We start from the raw sequence: 22,981 nt of genomic DNA on the forward strand, positions 1-22,981 counted from the left end.
TAGTTCACATGTTCTGAAGGAATCAAGATAGAACACTTCTTGATTCCATTAGACTATCATAAGAATCAAGTTAGTTATTGTATACATACCTTTACAGTGGAGCCTGCAATCGAAAACCAATCAACAGACTTGAAATTATTGCTTTCCTTCTAGGCACTAAAATCCAAAGTGAACACTGCAGTTGGTAAACCAACCACTGAAGTCTGAGGAGTCTTTGGGAGTCAGGGTGGCAGGTCATTGTGATGTCAAGATTCAAAGGCTCATGCTAGAGTTGACAAAGTGACAAGTGCATTTCATGTCCTTCAATATTTTGGTTTTAAAAACATATCCTTTTAACAATTGTTGACCCATAGGCATTTTTATTAAATAATAGATTTTCACAAAAGTATGTGTGATATGATAGATAGATGATAGTTAGATGATAGACAGATAGATGATTGATAGATACATTATAGATTCTCATTAGTAATAATACCAGTTAATGAAAAGGTGAAACATTGTAAATGCATATTCATTTCCAAATATTCTCAATACATATGTTTTTACATATCAAAGGTATACATGAAAGGAAATATCATTAACACTGTGAACCTGAAAGACCAACATGCAAGAATCATAGGAGACCTTACAAATGAATGTGCTTTACTGAATAGATTCAGAAAGCTTCATCCATAGGGAGGTCAGATGGCATTGAAGATATGTGTATTATTTTTCCCACCACAATGATGCTTATTTCAGATTATAGTTAAGTATAAAATATACTAGTTAAGTGAATTCATTCTATCATCTACAATGTCAGTATAAAAACCATTAAAATAAATATAAAATACAATTCTATTTTATTTTATTACTATTATTTGAAGTTTGAGATTTAAAAATTAGGTCCTGTTCTTCCTTTCATCAGGTGAATCATTATATTTTCTTCCACCTTCCTTTTATTAAATATAGATTCTTTATTTATACAACACATTCTGATAGTTTTCACTACCGCCCCTCTACCATACACACACACACATGCATGCACATACACACACACACACATGCACACACACACATACACACACACACATTCCTTCTCTCATTTCTGAGTTCAGTTTATTTTTCCTCTCATTAGAAAAGAACAGGCTTCTTAGAGATAACAACATAACGTATCAAAATAAAATACAGTAAGATAAAATAACACCCATTATAATAAAGTTGGACAAGCTAAGCCAACAGAAAGTAAAAGACCCCAACACAAGGCAAAAGAATCAGAGGCTCACTCATTTACACTTTCCTAGTATATATACAGAGGATCCTTGTAGACTTCTGCAGACCTTGCAATTCCTACTTCAGTTTCCATGAGTTATTTGAGTTTTGTTGCTCTCCTGGTCTTCCATCCCCTGCAGCTTCCTAATTCCCAGAATAGAAAATCAGTCTTTATACTCATTATTACAGAATTTGAAAACTACAAATATTCATTACTTTTCAGAATAAATTTAAAAATCTTGTAATATGGGAATTGATAGATTAAGGTAAATGACCAAAGTATCAATGGGTCCAAGATTTCCGTATTTCAGTCAGTTAGAAGTGATTGTAATTATACAGATTTTTTTCTCTATATTTATATATCATTTTACTTTCTCCCTTAGTACAAGCACTTAAGTAAAAAATTAAGAAAAATATTTAGTCTTCAAACATTATTTCTCAATCAGAAATTATAAATTTGTACATAACTCACTTTGCAATGCTGACACAATTAAGTTTGTTCCTCTTGAACAATATGAAGTAAACTGAGGATTTCTAATCCATGGTAAGTCATGCAAGTTCCAAAAATAGAAACCGTTATGCATGCACAGTTATAGAATATACAATTATACACATTTAAAGAATGGAGTTGTGTCAGAATCCTGAATGCTTGTGAGAAAGCCCCAAGGAAACAAGATGTGAATCTTGTAGCCTCAGTTTCTTCAAACACAAAATTGTTCTTGGAGTGTTTTGTGCTCCTCCCAGGGGTACTGGATAGGCGTGTTTACTTCAGCTGTTGTTATTCACATGCCTCCATGGAAATACAGGTTTTTGTCATGTGTGCCTTGTCCTTGTAATTGAAATCCTTACACCTGTGACTGTTTTTTCTTTATCTTTTTTTCTTTCTCCTACTATGCCCCGTGTTTCCCACCCACACACATCCTGGGACTTCAAGTCTCTGCAAGGTTAGGTGCTTCATCTCCCATTGAAGTCCCAATGTAGCCCAGCTAGCACACTTCACAAGGACAGGCAACAGCTTCTAATACAGCCCCCATTCCAGTTATCTGTGACTCACATGAAGACTGGGATGCACATCTGTGGCACATGTGTGTGGATTCATAGGTCCAGCTCGTCTATGAGCTTTGTTTGGTGCTTCAGTGGAATAGTGTTGAGAGTCACAAGAATCCAGGTTAGTAGACTGTTTGTCTTCCTGTGGAGTTCCTATCCAGTTTGGAGCCTGCAATCCTTCTTCTTATTCTTCAATAAAAGTCACCAAACACCATCCATAGATTATGTGTCTGTATCTGTTTGAGTCAGCTCTCGGGCAGAACCACTCAGAGAACATGTAGTTCCTGTCTGGAAGCAAAAACGAGCATCATGAGTAGTATTAGGGATTGGTGCTTGCCCATGGTCTCAAGTTGGGCTGGTTATTGGATGGCCATTCCCTTAGTTTCTTCTCCATCACCCATGCCTATATTTCTAATAAGATAAATTTGGGGTTGAAACTTTTGTGTGTGGGTTGGGGATTCTGTAGCTTCACTGGGGTTTCTGCCTGGCTACAGGTGGCAGCCTCTTCAGGTTGCATTTCCCCAGTGTATGTAGAAAGTCACATATAAGGTCATCTTCTTTGATGCTTGGGAGCCTCCCTTGTCCCATCTCTCTCCTGTTCTGTTGATGCCCACCATCTTCTCACCCCAGTCAGTTGCAAATATCTATTAATTTTCATGGCCATCTAGCCATCTCTCCTGACATTCCCTTACCTGGCCCTAAACCCAATATTCCCCCTCCCCATCACCCTCCTTCCCAGTTCCCTCCATCTCCCTCTTTCCTTCTTCAAAGTGAGATACAATCTTGGGCTTTCCTTCTTGGTTAGCTCCTTTGAGTCTGTGGAATGTAACATGGTATATGCATTTTATGGCTAATATACAGTGATAACTGAGTTAATGACATGCATGCCTTTTTGGGACTGAGTGACTTCTCTCAGGATGATAATCTCAAGTTTGATCCATTAGCCTGCAAAATTCATGATGTCTTTGGATTTTTTATTGGATATTTTACTTATTTACATTTTACATGCCATCCCCTTTCCCCATCCATCTCCTACAAACCCCCATTCTATCCCCCTCCTCCTTCTTGCTTTTATACCATTTTAATTACATGCAAGTATTAAGGTCAGTTCTAAGTTGAGGAACTAGCAAATACAATAGATGCAAATAGTCAAGGAACAAGCAAGACAATAAACATAAATAGTCAAAGAACTGGCAAGACCATAAACAAAGTTCTGTGATCACTCCTGTGATCATTGTTACTAAAGGATTATCAGGATGACTTAAATATCTGGGCCTACTTCCCTGTCCTAGCCCAAAGTAATTTTCATGCCTGTAGCATACTTCTTTGTTCTAGCCTAAGATTTAGATTGCTGCCTGAAATTACTTCTTTGTTCTATCCTCATGTCAGATTCCTGCCTGAATCCCAATTCCTCCTCTCTGCCAAAGTCAGATTCCTTCCAAGCAGCCCCAAAAGCTCTCCAATTTTCCCTTTTTATTTCATAAACAAGACTGAGCCTGTCTTAGATCATTCTGACAAGAATACCTTTTTTTACCCACCATGGAATATGCATTCCCAAAGCAATGCACTTATGTCTTAGGTTGGTAAGTCTCTGTGCAAAATCTTACCCATCCTTGGCTTGCCAGCCTGTTAAATTAAGAAATCTGTCCTATTCCATTGTGTAGATGTACTGCATATTTTGGTTTGTTTCTTTGTAATATATTTTGTTTTATCCATTCTTCAGTTGGGGGACATTTTTATTTTTTGTTTCTGGCTATTACATTAGGTCTCTGTTTTTGTATCTCTTAGATGACCTCTTTTTTATTGGATATTTTATTTATATTTCAGATGCCATCCCTTTTCCCGACTTCTCCCCCCCCCCGAAAAACCCCTATCCCATGCCCCCTTTTCCTTTTTGCTTTTATACACTTTTTAAAAATGTTAATCAAAGGCTTTATACATTTGGTAATGCTCAATCAGAAGTGTAACCCATTACCCAACCTAGACATATCAACTGTCTTTGACAGGTGGAGACTCGTGAACATCTGCCTCCATATCCTCCCCCCTCTCTTTCTCTCTCTTTCTCTCTCTCATCACCTAGCTTCTCCTCTCATTCTTCTCCTCCTCTCCTTACTCCTTCTCTTCCGCTAGGTACTCCTCCCACCTTAGCTCCTCCTACATATCACCCTTCCTTTTAAAATGAAACTTTTCTCTCAAAATACAATTAGAGCATAATTATGCCAATTTGTACCAGTAAGGTACAAGATAGTCTTAATACCCAGTCCATCATTTTGTTGACTAACCAGAACCTCTGTCATCTCTCCTAACTAAAACACTTAGTTCTGAACCTGGCTTTTTTGTTAGCTTTAGAATGAATGTCAGCTGAAAACCATCCACTCAAATCTTTTCTCTGAAAGTAAATAGCCACGATCAGCTATGAGACTATAAGTTTTCAACCCCGTCAGAAATCCAGAATGGCTGAGTTAACTAAAATTGTGGGAAGCACAAAGCATAGCTTCTAAATCTTAGCAAATTTATAGAGACCACTGAACACTGGGACACTCCCTATACTACAAAACATTGGAGCATCTGATCTTCAGCCTTCTGGCCCAGGATCATCTGACAGACCTTAGAGCTGCAGAATTATTAAGGGCTGATTACTCTGTCTAGGCAGATATAATCAGTCGACTATTCTTCAAGTGTGTCCTTTTCTGGACAGTAATTTGTCTGTAGATGGAAAGCAACATTAAATATACAGCAGTATCTGCACTTTAGCAACACAACTTGCCTGGTTGCACTTCTATTACAGCCCTTGGCTTCCTTCCCCACTGAACTGTGAACTCAAATCTGAGATCATAGTGTCTAGTTCTCCCCTATGGGTGTATTATGTATTAAAACTTCCTTAAGAGAAAAGCATGGTGGCACATGCCTTTATTTCCAGATCTTGGACACAGAACCAAGAGGATCTCTGTGAGTTTTAGACCAGTCTGGTCTACAAAGAAAGATTCAGGACAGCCAGCCAGAGGTTTTACATAGAGAAATCACAATTCAGTATCAAATTGCTATTCTATGTATTAGACATATCTAAGTTAATAGTCAATATATCAAAATAAGTAACACGTCCTTAATTTATTAGTTTATCTTATTTCTGATATTTACCTCTTACATAGATTCAGGAACAGTGAAAAGAGGTATCAAAATGTGGAGGCAATTTCTAGCAATAGGAAATTATCTATAACACACAGGTGCAGTTTCCCTTTATATGGTTTGGTTAATTCTTCAATGCTGTTTGTTATAAACCAAATTTTCATTGGTAAATGATTATTAAGTTATGGTAGTAGAATATCTAGACACACCTTTAATGTCCTCAGACACAAGAGGAGAAGCTTGACTTCTTGGCAGTTCATAATGGCCAGGAGAGCATGTCCTGACACTGGGGCAGCTGCTGAGTCCATGTTCTGTTTCCTCCATGTTCCCCATGTTAGATGGAGTATTCTGGGAACATGAGGCCTTTTCTCCACTTGGGTGAAAAAGTGATGTTTGGTACCAGACAGAATGCATGTCAATTCTGAAAATAATTGGACAATTTTCAATCATATATGTTACCAGAGAAATCCATGAAAAAAAAAAAAACAAGAAAAACACAGAGTGTCTCTTGTCATTTTTCATGGTTGCAAATCACATTTTACTTATGAGACTTGGCGTCTAAAAATATGTAGTACAAAATTCTGAAAAAGTCAGTAGTTATAAAAATAAGGGGGAATATTACTGTTAGATGATTGTGAGATTAGATATTCAAGTGTGTTCATCAATGTGGTATAATATATAAGAGGATGATTTCCTGCTTTCACATTGGGATGGCCAGTATGTGAAGCACACAGACCATGTGAGTAACTTTGGTTGCCTCTGACACACTCATGGCTGTGCATATCTGTAAGGATGCTTATAGAATGGCATACCTAAGGTGGGAAGAAGTCATCTGAATGAGGGACTATCCTACTGAAAGTTCCCATGGCTGACTAAAAAGCAGGAGACAGGCAAACCCATCTGAGCAGTAATATTTACATGTCTCTGATAGCTCACTGCAGATGCAGTGGTAACAGCTTGATCCTTGCATTTATTTTAGTGGGAGGTATCTGAAATAATGTCTATTTGGAGCAAACTGGATAGTTACGCATGTCCAGTGGAAGATTCTTTGGAACCCTATTTTTCCTTCTGATATTTGATCCTATACAATACAAGGAACATTTTCCCCTCAGGCTGTACTACAATATATACATAACAGCTCCAAGGACAGTTGGTCTATTGCCAATGAATCAGAAACTCAAACACTGAAAGTAAAAATAACCATTTGTTCCCAATACCCTAGAAGTTTCAGCATTTTATTTAGCACTTGAAAGGCAGCTACAAAAGAATAGTGTAGTATATAATTTCCCTAAACCAATAAAAACCAGCATCAAGAGGCCAAGGATATAGTCAACCAAACTAACCAGGCATCATAATAACCATAGCTGAAAAAAACCAATCCAAAATATATTGTCTTTGTTTTGTTGGGATAATCACCTTAAAATCAAGTAGAATTTCACACATTCTAGACTGATTATATAAGAATTCAGTCATATGGGTTCATGGCTCTTAGAGAAGGTCCTATTGCCATGTCAATAAAGCAAGCATGTTTCCCAACTTTGTTGTAAATATTTAACCTAGTATTAATAGAAAATATAGCCCTTACCTGATCCAGTCTGTTCAGGTCAGTCAACAGGGACTAGCAAGAGAGAGTGGGGATGAAGGGGCAAGAGACAGGAAGAATGGAGACAAGACAGAGTGTCTGATCAAGTCCCCTTTATTGAAACAAAATCCTGGGTATTCATAGGTACAAGCAGGGGAACACAGCTGAAGGCACTTTGCCAGGTGCCTTGCAGCTGTGGGCACTATAAAACAAAACAGCATATGTGAGAAAAACGGTGTTTATCAGAGTATGCTCAGCTGTTGTGGGCTGTTGAAAACAAGTCTCTTGTCAGGGTATATGGCCTGAGATGGCTGCAAAGATGATAGCCACTTTCTGCTAAGAGTCGACTCCCAACAGGTCCCCCTTTTTATTTATTTTATACTTTCCCAAAAGGGAAAGCTGGGAAAACTTATGGAAACCTTATCTGTCTTAGGTCAGAACAAAGGACCCCAGCCTCCCTATCCTGTCTTTGGATACTCAACAGTCATTTGGTTAAGCACCACTCTTAGGATGGTGAGGCCCCCAGTTAGGGGCAAGGGACTTGAGTTGTTCTCTTACCCATCACTGACTATCTGGCTTAGCATGGAAGTTAGGGGTTAATCTTCGTCAGTCTTGATGACAAAGGTTTTAGAGTCCCCTACTTCCAGCCTGTAATAATGGACCTGTATGGGTTTCATTTGAATAGTGTACAAAAGCCATCAGTCTGTTGAACAGCATGGACCCGAGAGAAGAAACTTAATAATGCCTGAATGGTTGGTATAAAAGCAACACTCTTTTTTAACGGCAACATACAACCCCCTCTGTTAGAAAAGTAAAAAGTATAAGTCTCTTCTATTCTGTAGCAATATTTCAGCTGAGGAGGATAATGAATTTTACAAATGTGATATAGCAGATTCCATTCTTTCTAAATCCAAATCTATACAAGTACAGAACTGATCATAGCTTTTGATCTCAACAAAACAAGTAATGAAATCCCCTCTATGCCCCAGTCAATACCCCACTAAATCGTAAGTTAGGGAACCAAGAGTCCAATAGAGCCACCCTGGAAGTGCTGGAGATGATGTCTCCTTCCACATTGAGAACTTCCCAAGTCAGGTTTGCTAGTTGATCTGTTCCAGTTTGAAGGTAATTGTGAAGCATCTTCATGTTTCTTGCAAAGAAAAAAATACTATTCTCAGGGGGTTTCTCCTCCCTGGATTTGTTATTATTGTCTATTTGTTTAATCAGTCTCTCTGGTAGCTGATGTCCTGAGGTTCTGTTCTCAGAGGGCAACATGGTGAAATGTCTATTTCTTGTAAAAGGAAACACTCCCAAGCAATCTCAGGTCTCTGCACCTAGAGTAGAGGCTTTGATTGCACCACATGCTAAATAAAGTGAGGCCGGAAAGATGGATGCAATATGAATAATCCTACCACACTTGCTGCAGTTGATATCATGGATATGCCCCCTATAGCTTTATCCAATGCCATTCAGGTTTGAGTTACATACTCTTGCTAGAATAACAACCCAATGCTTCTAAATTATCAATATATGGGAGAAGAGAGTATTTATTGTGTTTTGGGTAAAAGTACCCATGTCTGTCCATACCTGAGATAAATATGCACTGTGTCCTTGTGAGAAGGGGGAAACCAGGCTGAGGAAGGTCAGTCCTGAGAATGACTGCCCTGACAACAAAGAAACCCATCAAGGTGCACAGGAAAGGGCCACATCTGAAGCCCTGCTTGACAGGCCACAGACCCACAATCTCACCTTCCTCCTGTCTTTCTTTGTCCATTTCAGTCATTTTTACAGCCATCACCTTGGCAAACAGTCTGCATGTCATCCAGCTCTTACACCTCTCCCATTGTGTAACATGGAAGAATGGTGGTCATGTCCAGTGTCCTGACAGTTCTACAGTAAGCCCGCCTCACTGCACATTTAGACCTGTCACAGCAGGCTTTGCTCTTGTGTAGTATGGGCAGATGGTGGCCACATCCAGTGTCTTAACAGCTCTAAAATGAACCCACTTTACTATACATCTAGGCCTGTCACAGCAGGCTTTGCTGTGAACCATGTGGGCATTTTCCTCCTTTTGTGTACTTTTCTTGAAATGTAGACATAGGGGATGATATCTGAGCATATCCCTGAACCTTGTACGTCTTCACAGCTCCTTCATCATGTCTGTGGCATTTTGAAATGAGCCACTGCTCCAATTTCACCCATTGCAATGGCAGCCAAATCATACCCCATTCACTCCTGAACTGGTCCTCATCTCACCTCCAAACTACTCAGAGTATATAATCCCTCTCTTAATTCCCTGAGGTCTAGAACATGAGCTGACACTTGGAGGGAAAGCAGAGCTGAAAGATCCTCTCTTGAGCATCTTCAGAGAGTTTTAGCTATTCAGATCCACATAGAGGGAGATCATGACTGCAATCTGGTCTTTGAGAGCACCATATATTCTTGGGACATGAAGCAATGACATTGGGATTCCTCTAAAGTTGAAGAGGCCCATACTCTCATAGCAGAGTGCTGTGTCTTTTTAAATCTTAGGGGAGAGATGGTCTCCTTCCACAGATATGAACAGGGTTTAGTACTGCTCAACCTGAGAGATGAGCACAGTCAATCAGAAGGTAGACTATTTCTTCTGGCCCAACATGGAGGCATGGATCACCTGTCTGATTCTTTCTTTTGCCTGGAAATCCCAGGCTCTTTTGAGTTTAGCATAGGGAACCACTGGGTTCAGGACAATGGGGTCTATGATTCAGAAGTGCCTCCATTTCCAGCACATTCTGTGCACATACCAACTGCACTCTCTTGATACAAAGATCACCTGATATTTGACAAAGGAGCTAAAACCATGCAGTGGAAAAAAGACAGCATTTTCAACAGGTGGTGCTGGTTGAACTGGAGGTCAGCATGTGGGAAAATGCAAATCGATCCATTCATATCTCCTTGTACAAAACTCAAGTCCAAGTGGATTAAGGACCTCCATATAAAACCAGACACACTGAAACTAATAGAAGAGAAAGTGGGGAAGATCCTCAAACACATGGGCACATGGATACATGGGAGAAGTTCCTGAACAGGACACTAATGGCTTATGCTCTAAGATCAAGAATTGACAAATGGGACCTCATAAAATTGCAAAGCTTCTGTAAGGCAAGGGACACTGTCAATAGGACAGAAATAGCCACCCACAGATTGGGAAAAGATCTTTACCAATCCAACATCAGAAATGCAGTTTTAATATCTTCAGACAGAAATCTGATATTAGGCTAGAACAAAAAAGAAATTTCAGGTAGAAATCTAAATCTTAGGTTAGAACAAAGAAGTAATTTCAGACAGGAATCTAAATTTTAGACTATAACAAGGAAGTAGGCTTTAGACATGAAAATGACCTTACACTAGGACAGAGAAGTAGACTCAGTTACATTGCTCATCCTGATAAGCCCTTAGAAACAGTGATCATGGGAGTGTTCACATAACTGTGTTTAATGCATTGCATTTTCTTTGCCTATTTGTGTTTATTGTCTTGCTTGTTCCTTGACTATTTGCATCTATTATTGCTAGACCCTCGACCTAGAACTGACCTTAATACAAGCAAGTAATAAAATGGTATAAAAGCATAAAGGAGTGTCAGACTCTGGTCCTGCAGGATGTCCCTCGACAGTCTCCCGGCTGGTGGCAGGACATGAGCGGAGAAGGGAGATTGCCTGCCCCTGCCGATGCTTCTGGCGTCCGTCATTGCTGGCTGATCTTCTCCAGGTGTTGCCCCTGCTACTCTGCGTTGAACTGGTCCAGGCTCGGGCCAGGCTGATAAGGAGCCGACTAGCTGACAGAAAAGCAGCTGGGCATTCCAGGCAGGCTCCAGGGAGAGCCGGCGCGGTACAGCTCTTTGTTTAGCTGGGCTAGGTAGCGGAATAGCCCTGCGGGCTCTAAAGCATTACAGCTCTTAAGCCGGGAAGTGCCAGCTAAGTAGCAGAGAAGGGCGGCATGGCGGAGGGTCAATGACGGAAGGAAGTTCTCGGACACCTGGATGGTTCTTGTATGCGCTTTACTTCTCAATTAAGCTTAATATATACAGTTTGGGGTGGGTGAAGGTTTTAGCAGCAGGTAACCTTGTTGGCTTAGTCTGAGGTTTTGGGGATGCCTCATATGCATGTGAGGAGAGCCTGGGGCACCATTCCTACATGACCCGATGGTTGTAGACCTCTCAACCTCTCTGAGGGAGGGGCTGTGAAGTGGTAAAGGGCGGAAGCTGAGAGAGCCAGGGGTCCAGGAACAGAGCCAAACGGCCTACCGTCCCTCAAAGGGTCTCCGGGGTTTGAAGCTCATTCAACCAGACACGTGGTTGTCTCTCAGCTCAGTGCCCTACAAAGGAGTGGGGGCAATGTGATAGGGGGTTCTAGAGAGGGAAAATCGGGAAAGGGGATGATACCTCTATTGGAAATAAATAAAATATCCAATAAAAAAAATTTTAAAATACTGCAGTTCTGTACTTTGTGGTTATTGATCCTTTTCAAACTTGTTTGGGCACAAGGCTCAGAGGCTGATATTTCCAAGATTTGCACCTATGAAATTCACAATCCCACAGCTCAAAACAGTACAGACACCACTCTGGAATGCATCCAAAGACAAGGTGTCTGATTTAAGAATTTTACAGATTTGTTTATAGGTCCAGGACTCAGCAACACAAAACCTACAAAGAATCATGAAGGGATTCCAACTTTAGAAACTGAGGGATGCCATTAAAGAAAATGACCCATGGGAGGCTCACACAGACACAGCATTTCCTCTGTGACCCACAGTGCTGTGATTGGCATGCTCTCTGTCAACCTCAAAATGAGTTCACCATTTATAGAATAACAGTGCAGGGGGCAGAGCAGTCCAGTGGCCCTAGAGTGGTGTAGTGGGTGGTCCCAGGAGATACTGAGATCACTCCATCCCCTACATCTAGGATGAAAGCAAGAGTAAAACAGGAAGGATTTTGTGAGATTGAGATCCCTGGCCCAAATGAGGCCTAGGTGTCAGCCACCAGGCTGGAAGAGCACATCTGCCTCTGTATAGAGGATTCAGGTCAGGAATGTCACCAGGGACAGAGGAGTCAATGCTCACCCTATGAATATACTGTACCTAACATCTTGCACTATGACAGAACAAAGATAAGATAGCTTGCTGATACAGGCATGGCACACTGCTGACATAGTGAGATTCACTGGAAAGTACAAGATTGGTTGAGTACACAGGAGGGCTGGCAAGCCAGCAGAAGTGTAGGACACAGACTGAGATCATGTGCCAGGTAGCATGAGCTATATAGCCACACAGCTGAACAGAGGGGCTTTCTTGCTCTGACTGGAGCAGAACCATGGCAGGGCCTGCCTCAGCCCTCAATCTGTACCTTTGATTTCAGCTGCTTCTTTCTCTTGCAAGTCACAAGCAGTATGAAGCACTACCCTTGGCTGTCAGCATCTCTTCAGCTTTGTTCATGTTACAGACAGAGCATACAAGAATCTATTCTCCTGCTACCTATGACCTGGACCAGGGACAGGAGAACATCAGATCCCTAGGCCCGGTCTTCTGACCATTCCTACAGGGCATCAGGGATATAGTTTACCATTGGATTTCCTGCCCTTAGAAGCCAAATAAACCTGTCAGTCCAGCAATCTTATCAAGGATGATACTCTGGGAATCATCTAAGCCAGCCTTATACTTAACCCTTCCTGCTGGCTATTTCCTGGTCAGTCAATTCCTCTGTGATATTGAAGAGCAAGGAGCTAAGTAAGGACTTCAAAGTCACCCTAAGACTCCATCCTATTGTTCACACCCTGAGCAGAACTTAAGATTGACCTGAGAACAGCTCAAGAGTTCACACTTGGACCCCACCACAAAGAACAGTAGAGCAAAGCTGACATGGACTCTGGAGTTTGGACCCTGACTCAACAGTGCTTTGTCCAGAGAGTATTTTACACACTATACTGTATCCTCAGGACCAGAGCCAGAGCCACTAAGTGAGTAGCAGGATATGTGTGCAGTTATTAGCCAATGGCATCATGAGTGACAAGCTGCAGGGAAACCTCTAACCCAGACTCCAAGATGGGTCCAAGAGCCATCAAAGAAAGCTTCCTAAGAGAAAACTATTCCCAAGAGAATTACAGCTCAATAACACTGATGCTCTCAGATGATTCTTGCTGAAATAATTCATGTATTTTTTTTACCTTCTGAACAGGAAACTTATAAACAATATGGGGTCAGAAAAAGTGGCAGCCTACAGAACTGGAAAAGGTTTTACCATCTATACATATAAAAGACGGCAAATATTCAACATATATAAAGAATTTTAAAATCTGGACATCTAGAAAACAACCCATTTTTTTAAAAATGAGGTATATATAAACAAACAATTTTTAAAGAGGAATTGCAAATGACTGAGAAGCACTTAAAGAAATGTTCAACACCCTTAGTCATCAAGGAAATGCAAATCAAAACTACTCTGAAATTTCATCTTATACCAGTCATAGTAGCTAAGAAAATAAAACAAAAGACAGCTGTGCTGGTGAGGATGTGGAGTCAGAACACTCCTCCATTGTTGGTGGGAGGACAAACTTGCATAGCCACTGTGGAAATCTGTGTGGCAGTTCCTCAGAAAGATAAGAATTATCTCCCCCAAGACCAGCTAAATCATTCTCGGGTATATAACCAAGGTATGCTTCATTCTATCACAGAGCCATACTTGCTCAACTATGTTCATTGCTAATCTATGCATAATGGCCAGAAACTGCAAACTGCCTGGATAATCTGTCAGTGGATGAAGAAATATAGAAAATGTGGTACATTTACACAATGCAGTATTACTCAGCTGTTAAGAAAATGAATTCAAGATATCAGCAGGCAAATGAATGGAACTAGGGGGAAAATTCATCCTGAATGAGGTAACCCAAACCCAGAAAGACAAATATGGTGTATATCTGCTTATATGTGGTGTTAGCTATAAGTTTTTAATAAGCAAGATACAGTCATTACAGCCACAGAGATTAGGGATAAAGTAAGGGAATGGAGAAGAGGGAGTGTCCCGAGGAAGGGAAAATACCTATGCCAGATGGATAAGGGGTAGACAGGAAATAGAAGGATCTAATGGTGAGGATTTTTCTCCAATTTCAAAAATTGTTTATGGTCAGAATGTGAACTGTTCCCAATGAACACTTCCCACAGTCAAAGTTTCTGACCAAGAATTGTTCCTGTCTAAAAGAACTGCAGGGAGAAAAATAGAGAAAAGATTAAAGGAAAGGCAGCTCAATAACCGGCCCAAGGTGGGATCTATCTCATCAGGGTGGGGTTGGAGAGACATCAAGGCCTGGCACTATTACTGATGCTATGATGTGCTTACAGACAGGTGCCTGGCATGGCTGTGCTCTGAGAGGCCCAACCAGCAGCTGACTGAGACAGAGGCAGATACCTACACCCAACCATTAGACTGAAGTCGGAGACCCCTAAAGGTTGAATTAGCAGAAGAACCGAAGAAGCTCAAGGGAAGGGTGACCCCATAGGAAGACCAGCAGACTCAACTAACCCAGACCCCTGGGAGCTTCCAGAGACTGAGCCACCAACCAGGAACATACAGAGGACAGTCCACGGTCCGTGGAACATATATAGCAGAGGTCTGCCTGGTCTGGCCACAATGGGAGAAGATGTGCTTGATGCTGAGGAGACTTGAGGCCCCAGGGAAGAGAGAGGCCTAATTGGGTATAGCATTCACTTGGAGGCAAGGGGGAGGAAGAATAGGATAAGAAACTGTGGGATGGGAGACAAATAGGAGGCAATTACTAGAATGTAAATAAAATAAAATAACTTAATAATAAAAAAAGAAATATCAAAGGAAAGTCAAACAAATCCCATGCGTGAGTGTCCCTATCAGTCCTGCTTATACTGGCCCATCTCCTCCTAATCTCTCCCTATGCTATTTGATGAAAACACAAGTAACAAAAACATTTCTTATTATATTATCCACTTCATAATGCATCCCAGAGATCTCTCTACTTAAGTACTGCAAGGTTTTTTGTTTTTGTTTTATTTTATTTCATACATTACATGCCTACCACAGTATTTCCTCCTTCCTCTCTTCCCAGTCCCTTCCCCATCTCTCTCCCCCAGATCCACTCCTCCATTTCCCTTTAAGAAAGGGCAGGCCTCCCAGGGATAACAACCAAACACAGGATATTATGGAACTGTAAATCTAGATACATCCCTTCATATTAGGGCTGGATGAAGCAACCTAGTAGGAGGAAAATGGACCCAAAATCAGGCAACAGAGTCAGAAACCACCCCTGCCCACACTGTTATGAGTCCCACAAGAAGACAAAACGACACAACTATAACATACAGGCCTAGGCCAGAACCATATAGGCTCCCTGATTGTCACTTCAGTCTCTGTGAGCCCATATGAGCCCTGGTCAGTTGATTCTGTGGGCCAATTTCTTGTGGTGTCCTTGACAGCTCTGGCTCCTACAATTCTTCCTTCTCTTCTTCCACAGAATCTCTTAAGCTCCACCTAGTGTTTGCCTAAGGGTCTCCACAGCAAGGTCTGTGCATATGATATGAATTTTAATTTGCTCCACAAAAGGATATTTCCAAGTAGCTATCCTGCATTCTAAACCATCTACTGATTTTTTTCTATCCACATTGGCTGAAGCTACTGTCTTTAGTAAAGAATAAAATATGTGTATGCAAGTCTGTCCTGTACTTCTTCTTCATGGGCTAATTCTAGAGGCTGCAGACACAGTAGGCCTACCAGTGCTCTTACTATGAGTTTTCTAATGATTCTTCTTAGAGTGTTTGTGTGTTGGTTCATTTTTGAAGGGGAGCATCTGCTGCGTTATTGACCAGACTCAGGGAAAACTCCTAGGCAGAAGCAATTCACCTGACTCAGCCTCCTGAATAGTTGAGACTACAAATGTGTGCTACCACACCCAGCTCCAGAAATGCTGTCTTTCAATACAACCTTTGCAACAGCCCTATCAAATAATTAGCATGTATATGAACTGTCTAATAATGGTCTTAACTTGTTTATTATAAGTGCTTTTCTCTTCTATCTTCTGTAGTTGCTTATATATGTTAATTGTGTCGACACATACTTATTAGTGAACTGTCTCTTTATTTGTAGTAAGTTTCATTACTACCCTAGGTTTATATAAAATATCATAGTTGGGATGATAGTGTGGCTCAGTTGGAGGAGCCTAACATGTACAATACCCTGATTTCAAAACACCACATCTGTAAACTGTGCAATTAATTAATTCTAATTGTACCTTTCTAACTTTCACACTCATCATCTAAACAGTCCAATAAAAGTACAGATATTAGAATGTATTAAAATGTAAAGCTTAACTAGATACATCCAGAAAGGTTCACTTTAAACACAACCATAGGAGAAAAGGGTTCAAACCATAGGAAAGTTGACTAACAGGAGGAATCAAAGATCAAGATGGGAAACCTCAGCTCACATAAAAGAGCAGGCCATAATGACGAGCATCAGAGTGACATAGCTACTGAATACTGAATGTGTATGTTCCTACTGTAACAGATTTCAACATCAGGAAATATAGACAACTCTGGGAAAGAAATAAACACCCCCTTAGTCACTGACAGAACTAAACATCAATCAGCAAATTATGGAAGTTCTTAATAATGGTACTGGCCATCTCAATTTCACTGACATTTTACTCAATTTCCTGACTTCCACACAGGAAGAAATAAGTGTTATTCTACATTATTTTCAAGGGCATTTGAAATGTTCATTAGGAACAGTTCACATTCTGACCATAAGCAAATTTTGAAAGTGGAGAAAAATCATAGGTATATTATCTCACTGGATCAAAGCACTTGAAACAGCCAAAATTTTAAAACAAAGAATAATATCAAGTTCTGAAACAGATATTTAAGTAACATTTTGAAATCAATGATAATAAAAAATTATCTCTGGAATGAACTTAATCACCAATAAAAGCAAGATCATGTCTCTGTGTTTACATTGGGATGACAAAGAGGCAAAGATATAGGTTTCTACCCTGAAAAGATAGAAAATAAATGTGGAACCTAAACCAAAGAAAAGGATCACAGAGGTGAAAACAGATGTTCAGTGTTAAAAAAAAAGACCAAACTTTAGACAGGAGCTGAAGAGAGGGCTCCCTGAGTAAGCAAACTTGCTATACAAGCATGAGGAGCTGAGTTTGAATCCCTAGCACCCAGGTTAAAAAAACTAAAGCACAAGGGCACCTGCAGGAAACCTCAGTGTTATAAGGCAAACACAGTTGGACCCATCCATGTGCTAGCTGGCCAGCAAACTTACCACCAAGGCGAGCTTCCAGTTCTGAGAGACCATAGACCATCTCAAGGCAATAATGAAGAGAAGGAACCCAATTCTTGCTCTGGTCTCTGCATATATGCACACTCACATGCAATGCACACACAACATGCACTTGAGTGTGTATACACACAGAGATAACTCTCCAGATAAAAGTAGCTTTGACATTTAATTGCATTAAAAACCTCTAATAATACTCAAGAAAAATTAAGCATGGATCATGAACATCAAAGAAAGAGCCTCGCCTCAAACTCTACAAGAAGCAAAAATAATAAGGAATATTATAAACAAACTCACAGCAATGAAATAAAAATTAACTGTTAGCAGACATAATCCATGAAAAATAAACCATACTGAAGCTGATAACTGAATCTGAAAAAGCTGACTAGCTAACTCTAAAACCATTAAGTGTTAATCAGGTATATGTACTAAAAACCCAAGTTCAGACAGTTGCATTATTGTACTCCATCAAACATTTAGGAAAAAAAGCAGTTTCCAATCATTGGGAAACAAATACACTTTCTCAACTCCTTATTTAAATTCACCACAACCCTAATAACAATGCCTGAAAATGATAAAAACAAAATGTCATGGGTCAACACTCACCATGAATACAGAGGTAAAACTACCTGACAAAATATTGATTAACTGAAGCAAAAACATCTTGAAAGATGATCCTACTGTATAGTCTCCATATCAGGAATTGCTTTAATAGTTGAAAAATCAATTATATACCGACACCAAAAGCATAATCCATGAAAGTAAACAGTGATTAGGATTTCATTAAAATTGAAAACTTCTGTTCTGTAACACAGAGGATAATGTTAACATTCAAAAGTCAACATTTACAAACACTCTTCAACAAAAATCAATGCTGCAAGCACCAAAGTGCCTTACCTTAAATGATGCTACAGTGCTGTTTTAGTTAGGATTTCTATTGTTGCGATAAAACAGCATGACCAAAAAGCAAGTTGGGGAAAAGTAAATTTATCTGGCTTACACTTCCCCACTGTAGTTTATCACTGAATGAAACCAAGGCAGGAACTCACAGGGCAGTAACCTGGGGTTAGGTGCAGATGCAGAGGCCATGAAAGGGTACTGCTTACTGGCTTGCTCAGCCTGTACTGAAAAAAGTTTAAACCCACTACAGGTTTGAAAACCTACCAAACCCACCAATCCCTGAGCCCAAAAAACTACCAATCCCTGGGCTTGGCTTGAAATCCCACCGAACCCACCCTAGAAATCAAGAAACCCTATATAAAGCCTGCCTCCTGCTCAGTTCCCTGCGGCTTCTCACCTAAGCAGAGGCAGCCACTCTCCTGTGTCTTTCCCTGAAGTGGAAACTTAAGGGTTATTCGAAAAGTCAGTTGGATGGTGTTTTTGCTGGGGAAACCCTCAACCTAGAACTGACCTTAATACATGGAAGTAATTAAAATGGTATAAAAGCATAAAGGAGGAAAGGGGGTTGGATAGGGAGTTCTAGGAAGGGGAAATGGGAAAAGGGGATGACGTCTGTATTGTAAATAAATAAAATGTTCAATTAAAAATTTTTTAACAAAAGAAGATAAAATTAGGTCCAAATATATTGTTAGAAATTTAAAACACCCCATAGTGAAACAAAAGTAAAAAAATATAAAATTGTCAATCCACTAAAAAGTCCAATGAGGAATAAAATTCACATAAAACTAAAAAGAAAAGGAAAAACATGGCAAAAATAAGGCAATTAAAAAATTCTAAAGTCATCAATAACAATAAATGTGAAGAGATCATATTTTGCTATCAGAGGTTGAGAACTCAAAGCAGGTTATTCATCTATACTATAGAAGAGTCATTCAAGCTGAACCTGGTAGCACAGGCCTGAAATTGCAGCTACTTTGAAGGCTGGGGCAGTAGGACTCAAAGTTCAAGGCAAACCTCAGCAACTCTGAGATCCTATCTCAGAAAATTAAATTGAGGGCTGGGGATGTAGCTCAGCCATACAGCATATGGATAGCGTCCTGACAACCCCCTCCCATCCACAAAAGAAAGAAAGATCAGGAAGAGGAACCAGCATTTAAGGAAAAAGGCAAAGCAAAGATAAATCAGATAAATAAAAACAAACACTATTCAAACCCAAAAGTACTCACATAAGGAATAAGCTACAGAGGGATTTGTAGACCACAGTCCATAGGATGAATACATACAATCCACTGTTTGCTTTTGTATGACCTGAAAGCCATTTTTATATATGTAAAGGGTTGCATAAAAATAGGAATATGAAAATATTCATGAATATGAAATAAAAATATGAAATACTCATGGTTTACAAAGCCTAAAATATTCACTGAGTAAGGCTTTAAGAAAATGTTACTATCTTTGCACATTTTATGCAACTATAAAAGAATTAGCTAAGACTGGAAAATTCATAATTTATAGAAAGTTTGCTCACAGTCTAGAAAGTGCAAGATCCAGGAACCAGAATCTGGCAAGTGCCTGCTTTCCTCCCATTAGAGAAGGTGGAAATGTAAGATGTGCACATGGGAATACCAGAGAGGAAAACCATTTTTAGTATCACAGCCCTTATGACCTAACCACCTCTTAAAGGGCACCTCTCAACACTGACACACTGAGGATTACGTGTCCATCCAACATATGAACACTACGGAGTACACTGAAACCAAAGGATCTGCCAACATGGTCTGCACTATACTCTAGATGGACAGGTGTGAGATGGCCTGATTCAGAATACTACACACACTGTCACCACTTAGCATGTCACTAAGGTTTCTTTGGCATGTTGATATTGGCATGTACAACTGTTATATGATTACATTTACCAGTCTTTTATTTCTGTTTTCAAGGATATACATTAGAAAGAGGTTTTCCACTTCAACAGTATTTTTTGTTTAAATGTATTACTTTTTTCCCTTATTTTAAAAAATTATCTTTAATCATTTTTTACAGTCCAATAGTTTCCCTCCTCCCAGGTCTGCCCTCCAACCGTTCCTCATACCATTCCTCCTACCCCAAGCCACCCCCAACTCCACAAGAATGTTCCCACCCCTTACCCCAACCCACCAGACCTCCCCACTCCCTGGGGCCTCATGTCTCTCTAGGGTTAGGTGCATGTTCTCTAACTGAGGCCAGACCAGGCACTCCTCTGCTGTATATGTTTCAGGTCTCGGATCAGCTAGTGTATGCTGCCTGGTTGGTGGCTAAGTGTCTGAGTGATCTCAGGGTTTCAGGGCAGTTGAGACTTCTGGTCTTCCTATGGGGTCACCCTCCTCCTCAGCTTCTTCCACTCTTTCCCACAGGGTCTCCTGCTCTGTCCATTGTTTAGATTTAAGTATCTACATCTGACTTGTTCAGCTGCTTGTTGGGCCTCTCCAAGGGCAGCCATGCTAGGTTCCTGTCTCACTCAGGATGATATTTTCTAGTTCCATCCATTGGCCTGCAAAACTCATGATTTCCTTGGTCCTAGTAGCTGAATAGTATTTCATTGTGTAAATGAACCACATTTTTCTGTATCCATTCTTCTGTTGTGGGACATCTGGGTTGTTTCTAGCTTCTGGCTATTACAAATAAGGCTGCTATGAACATAGTGGAGCATGTGCCCCTGTGGCATGGTGGGGAATCTTTTGGGGTATAGGATTAAGAGTGGTATAGCTGAGTCTTCAGGTAGATCTATTTCCAAAAGTAAATCACTCTGACTGGAGTTAGGGATAATATGGCAAGGAAAGGTGCAAGGCAAACACATTTTCTGTATCCATTCCTCTGTTGAAATACCAATGGCTTGTGCTCTAGACAAAGAATGGACAAATGGGACCTCATAAAACTGTAAAGCTTCTGAGTACCGGTGCTCCTTTTGATGGGTCAGAAAAACAGACAGCAATTCATAACAAATCCTGACTTAAGGTCCTCATGTTAATGTTGTAACATAACCTCAGCTTATGTTACATAATGTAACATAACATGAAGAAGGTTGGATGAGAAAACTCACAAGTGATGGTAATTACAGATCTTCCGAGTTGTTGACTCTAGTCTCTTGATGAACGTGTATAAAAGAAGAGTTGTCTAAGTTCATGAACCAATATATTGACTTTTTCTAAGAACTTCTGGTAAAATCCTAATTAAGAACAGGAAGTTACTAATGTGTCTAAAATGATTCGCCAAACAGAGTTTACATATTACATTTACAAGAAATACGCTTTCCCAAGACATTGCCCTGACCATGAGAAGATGATAAGACTCTTACAGCAAGACCACAGAGCTGAGATTAGTGGAGGGAATTCCAGAAGCGTTGGACAAATTGAGGAAAGAGAAGGAGGAGGATGGGCAGAAGTAGGTGACAGGGCTTTGGAAGACTTGAAACTCTTCTTGCTGGAAAGACTAAGGTGTACTCTGCTACACCCCTGAAGAATATTCACAGCTGATGAAGTCCTACTATCTCACATCTCCACCACCCTACACTATTAGAGAACAGAGCCTGGGCAAAGAATACAACACACTGTTGTCTCTGCACAGGAACTCAACTTTTCTATGAGGTTGGATTTGGATGGAATCTTTTCCTTGTTCCCTCATTGCCCTTCCTGAGATATTAGTAGATGTTACTTTACATTTCTCTGGAAAAAGTCACTCAACAAACCTAACTCAACAAACAAAGCTAAGTGGACCCTGGACCTCATGCTTTTTGTAAAGGTACAGCTTATAAAATGTCTGGAGGATTTCTTCCAGAAGTGATTCCCTAGAAGGATTATACTTTGCCTAGAAAGAAAAACTGTGCTTTCTCTTGTGAACCACAAGGAGGAGTTGAGAGAGAGCTGAGCAAAGAGAAATCAGGTAATTCTTCCCCTTGCTTTTCCTTGCCTATCCTCAAGGGTAAAGAAAGCTGGATCCGGAGCCCACTATAATAAATGAATGGTTTTTCTCCACACTATGAGTTACCTAGACACACTTGTCAACATTAAAGATTACAACCCTTTCAGAGGCCTAAAATATCAAGGCCATTAAGATCTGGGGGTGACTAATTCTCCTCCTCATTATTTCTCACAAATCAGGGAAGCAGCTCCCATCAAACACAGACACATAACTTACTGGTGAAAGCTAAAGTGTTTCGGGGTCGTCGGTACTCTCTACTACTAAGTCTGTACTATTTAATATTGACCACATCTACAACTCTTCAACGGTGTAGGCAATTGGGCCCCTGGACTAAAACCAACTCTCAGATGTGTCACTAAGGCATGGACACCTGATTCCTGGACACCGCAATCGAAAGCGCTTCGGACTCACCGCCACCTGTTGATGCCCACACTGGAAGAGCCTGTGAACCAGGGGTTGAGGATGTAGACACAGCGGATGGTGTCAGCGCCCTGGATGCACTCCTTCAGGGCGGGGTTGTCGTGGAGCCGGAGTCCCTTTTGGAACCAATGCACCACGTTCACCCCCATGGTCGGGCTGTGGCGGGTCACCCCGACTTCCTCTACTGAGAGCTTCAGGGGAAAGCCGGGCTCATAACCGACACCTGCGCTTCCAGGAGAACCTCCTCACCCGAGGAGTGGGGAAAGGGCTGCAGAGAGGGGCGCGGAGGCGGCGAGCGCGCAGCTGGCAGATGAATGGAGGCTGCCAAGGCGCCGGGATCCACGCGCGACGTCCTACAGGAG

The 22,981-nt window shown here is 40.7% G+C and overlaps 1 protein-coding gene across 3 annotated transcripts; it reads right to left on the reverse strand.

Annotated features, from left to right (window-relative positions):
* Positions 1-354: 354 nt before the first annotated feature.
* On the reverse strand, positions 355-22,768 carry LOC143436019 (uncharacterized). 3 transcript variants are annotated; one of them, XR_013106274.1, is made up of 4 exons: positions 22,611-22,768; positions 5,631-5,842; positions 2,303-2,583; positions 355-1,392 (listed from the first exon to the last, which is right to left on the reverse strand). XR_013106274.1 is itself a non-coding variant. In XM_076919834.1 (3 exons), the coding sequence occupies exons 1-3, from the start codon at positions 22,766-22,768 to the stop codon at positions 2,480-2,482; spliced, it is 474 nt and encodes a 157-aa protein (XP_076775949.1). In that variant the 3' UTR covers positions 355-2,479. The 3 variants fall into 3 exon arrangements, 1 of the variants encoding a protein (XP_076775949.1); XM_076919834.1 differs by having other exon boundaries at positions 355-2,583; XR_013106275.1 differs by lacking the exon at positions 5,631-5,842 and having other exon boundaries at positions 355-2,583; positions 22,611-22,738.
* Between the last annotated feature and the right edge of the window lie 213 nt (positions 22,769-22,981).

Source organism: Arvicanthis niloticus, chromosome 22 (genome assembly GCF_011762505.2).
Source record: "Arvicanthis niloticus isolate mArvNil1 chromosome 22, mArvNil1.pat.X, whole genome shotgun sequence".
NCBI lineage: Eukaryota > Metazoa > Chordata > Mammalia > Rodentia > Muridae > Arvicanthis > Arvicanthis niloticus.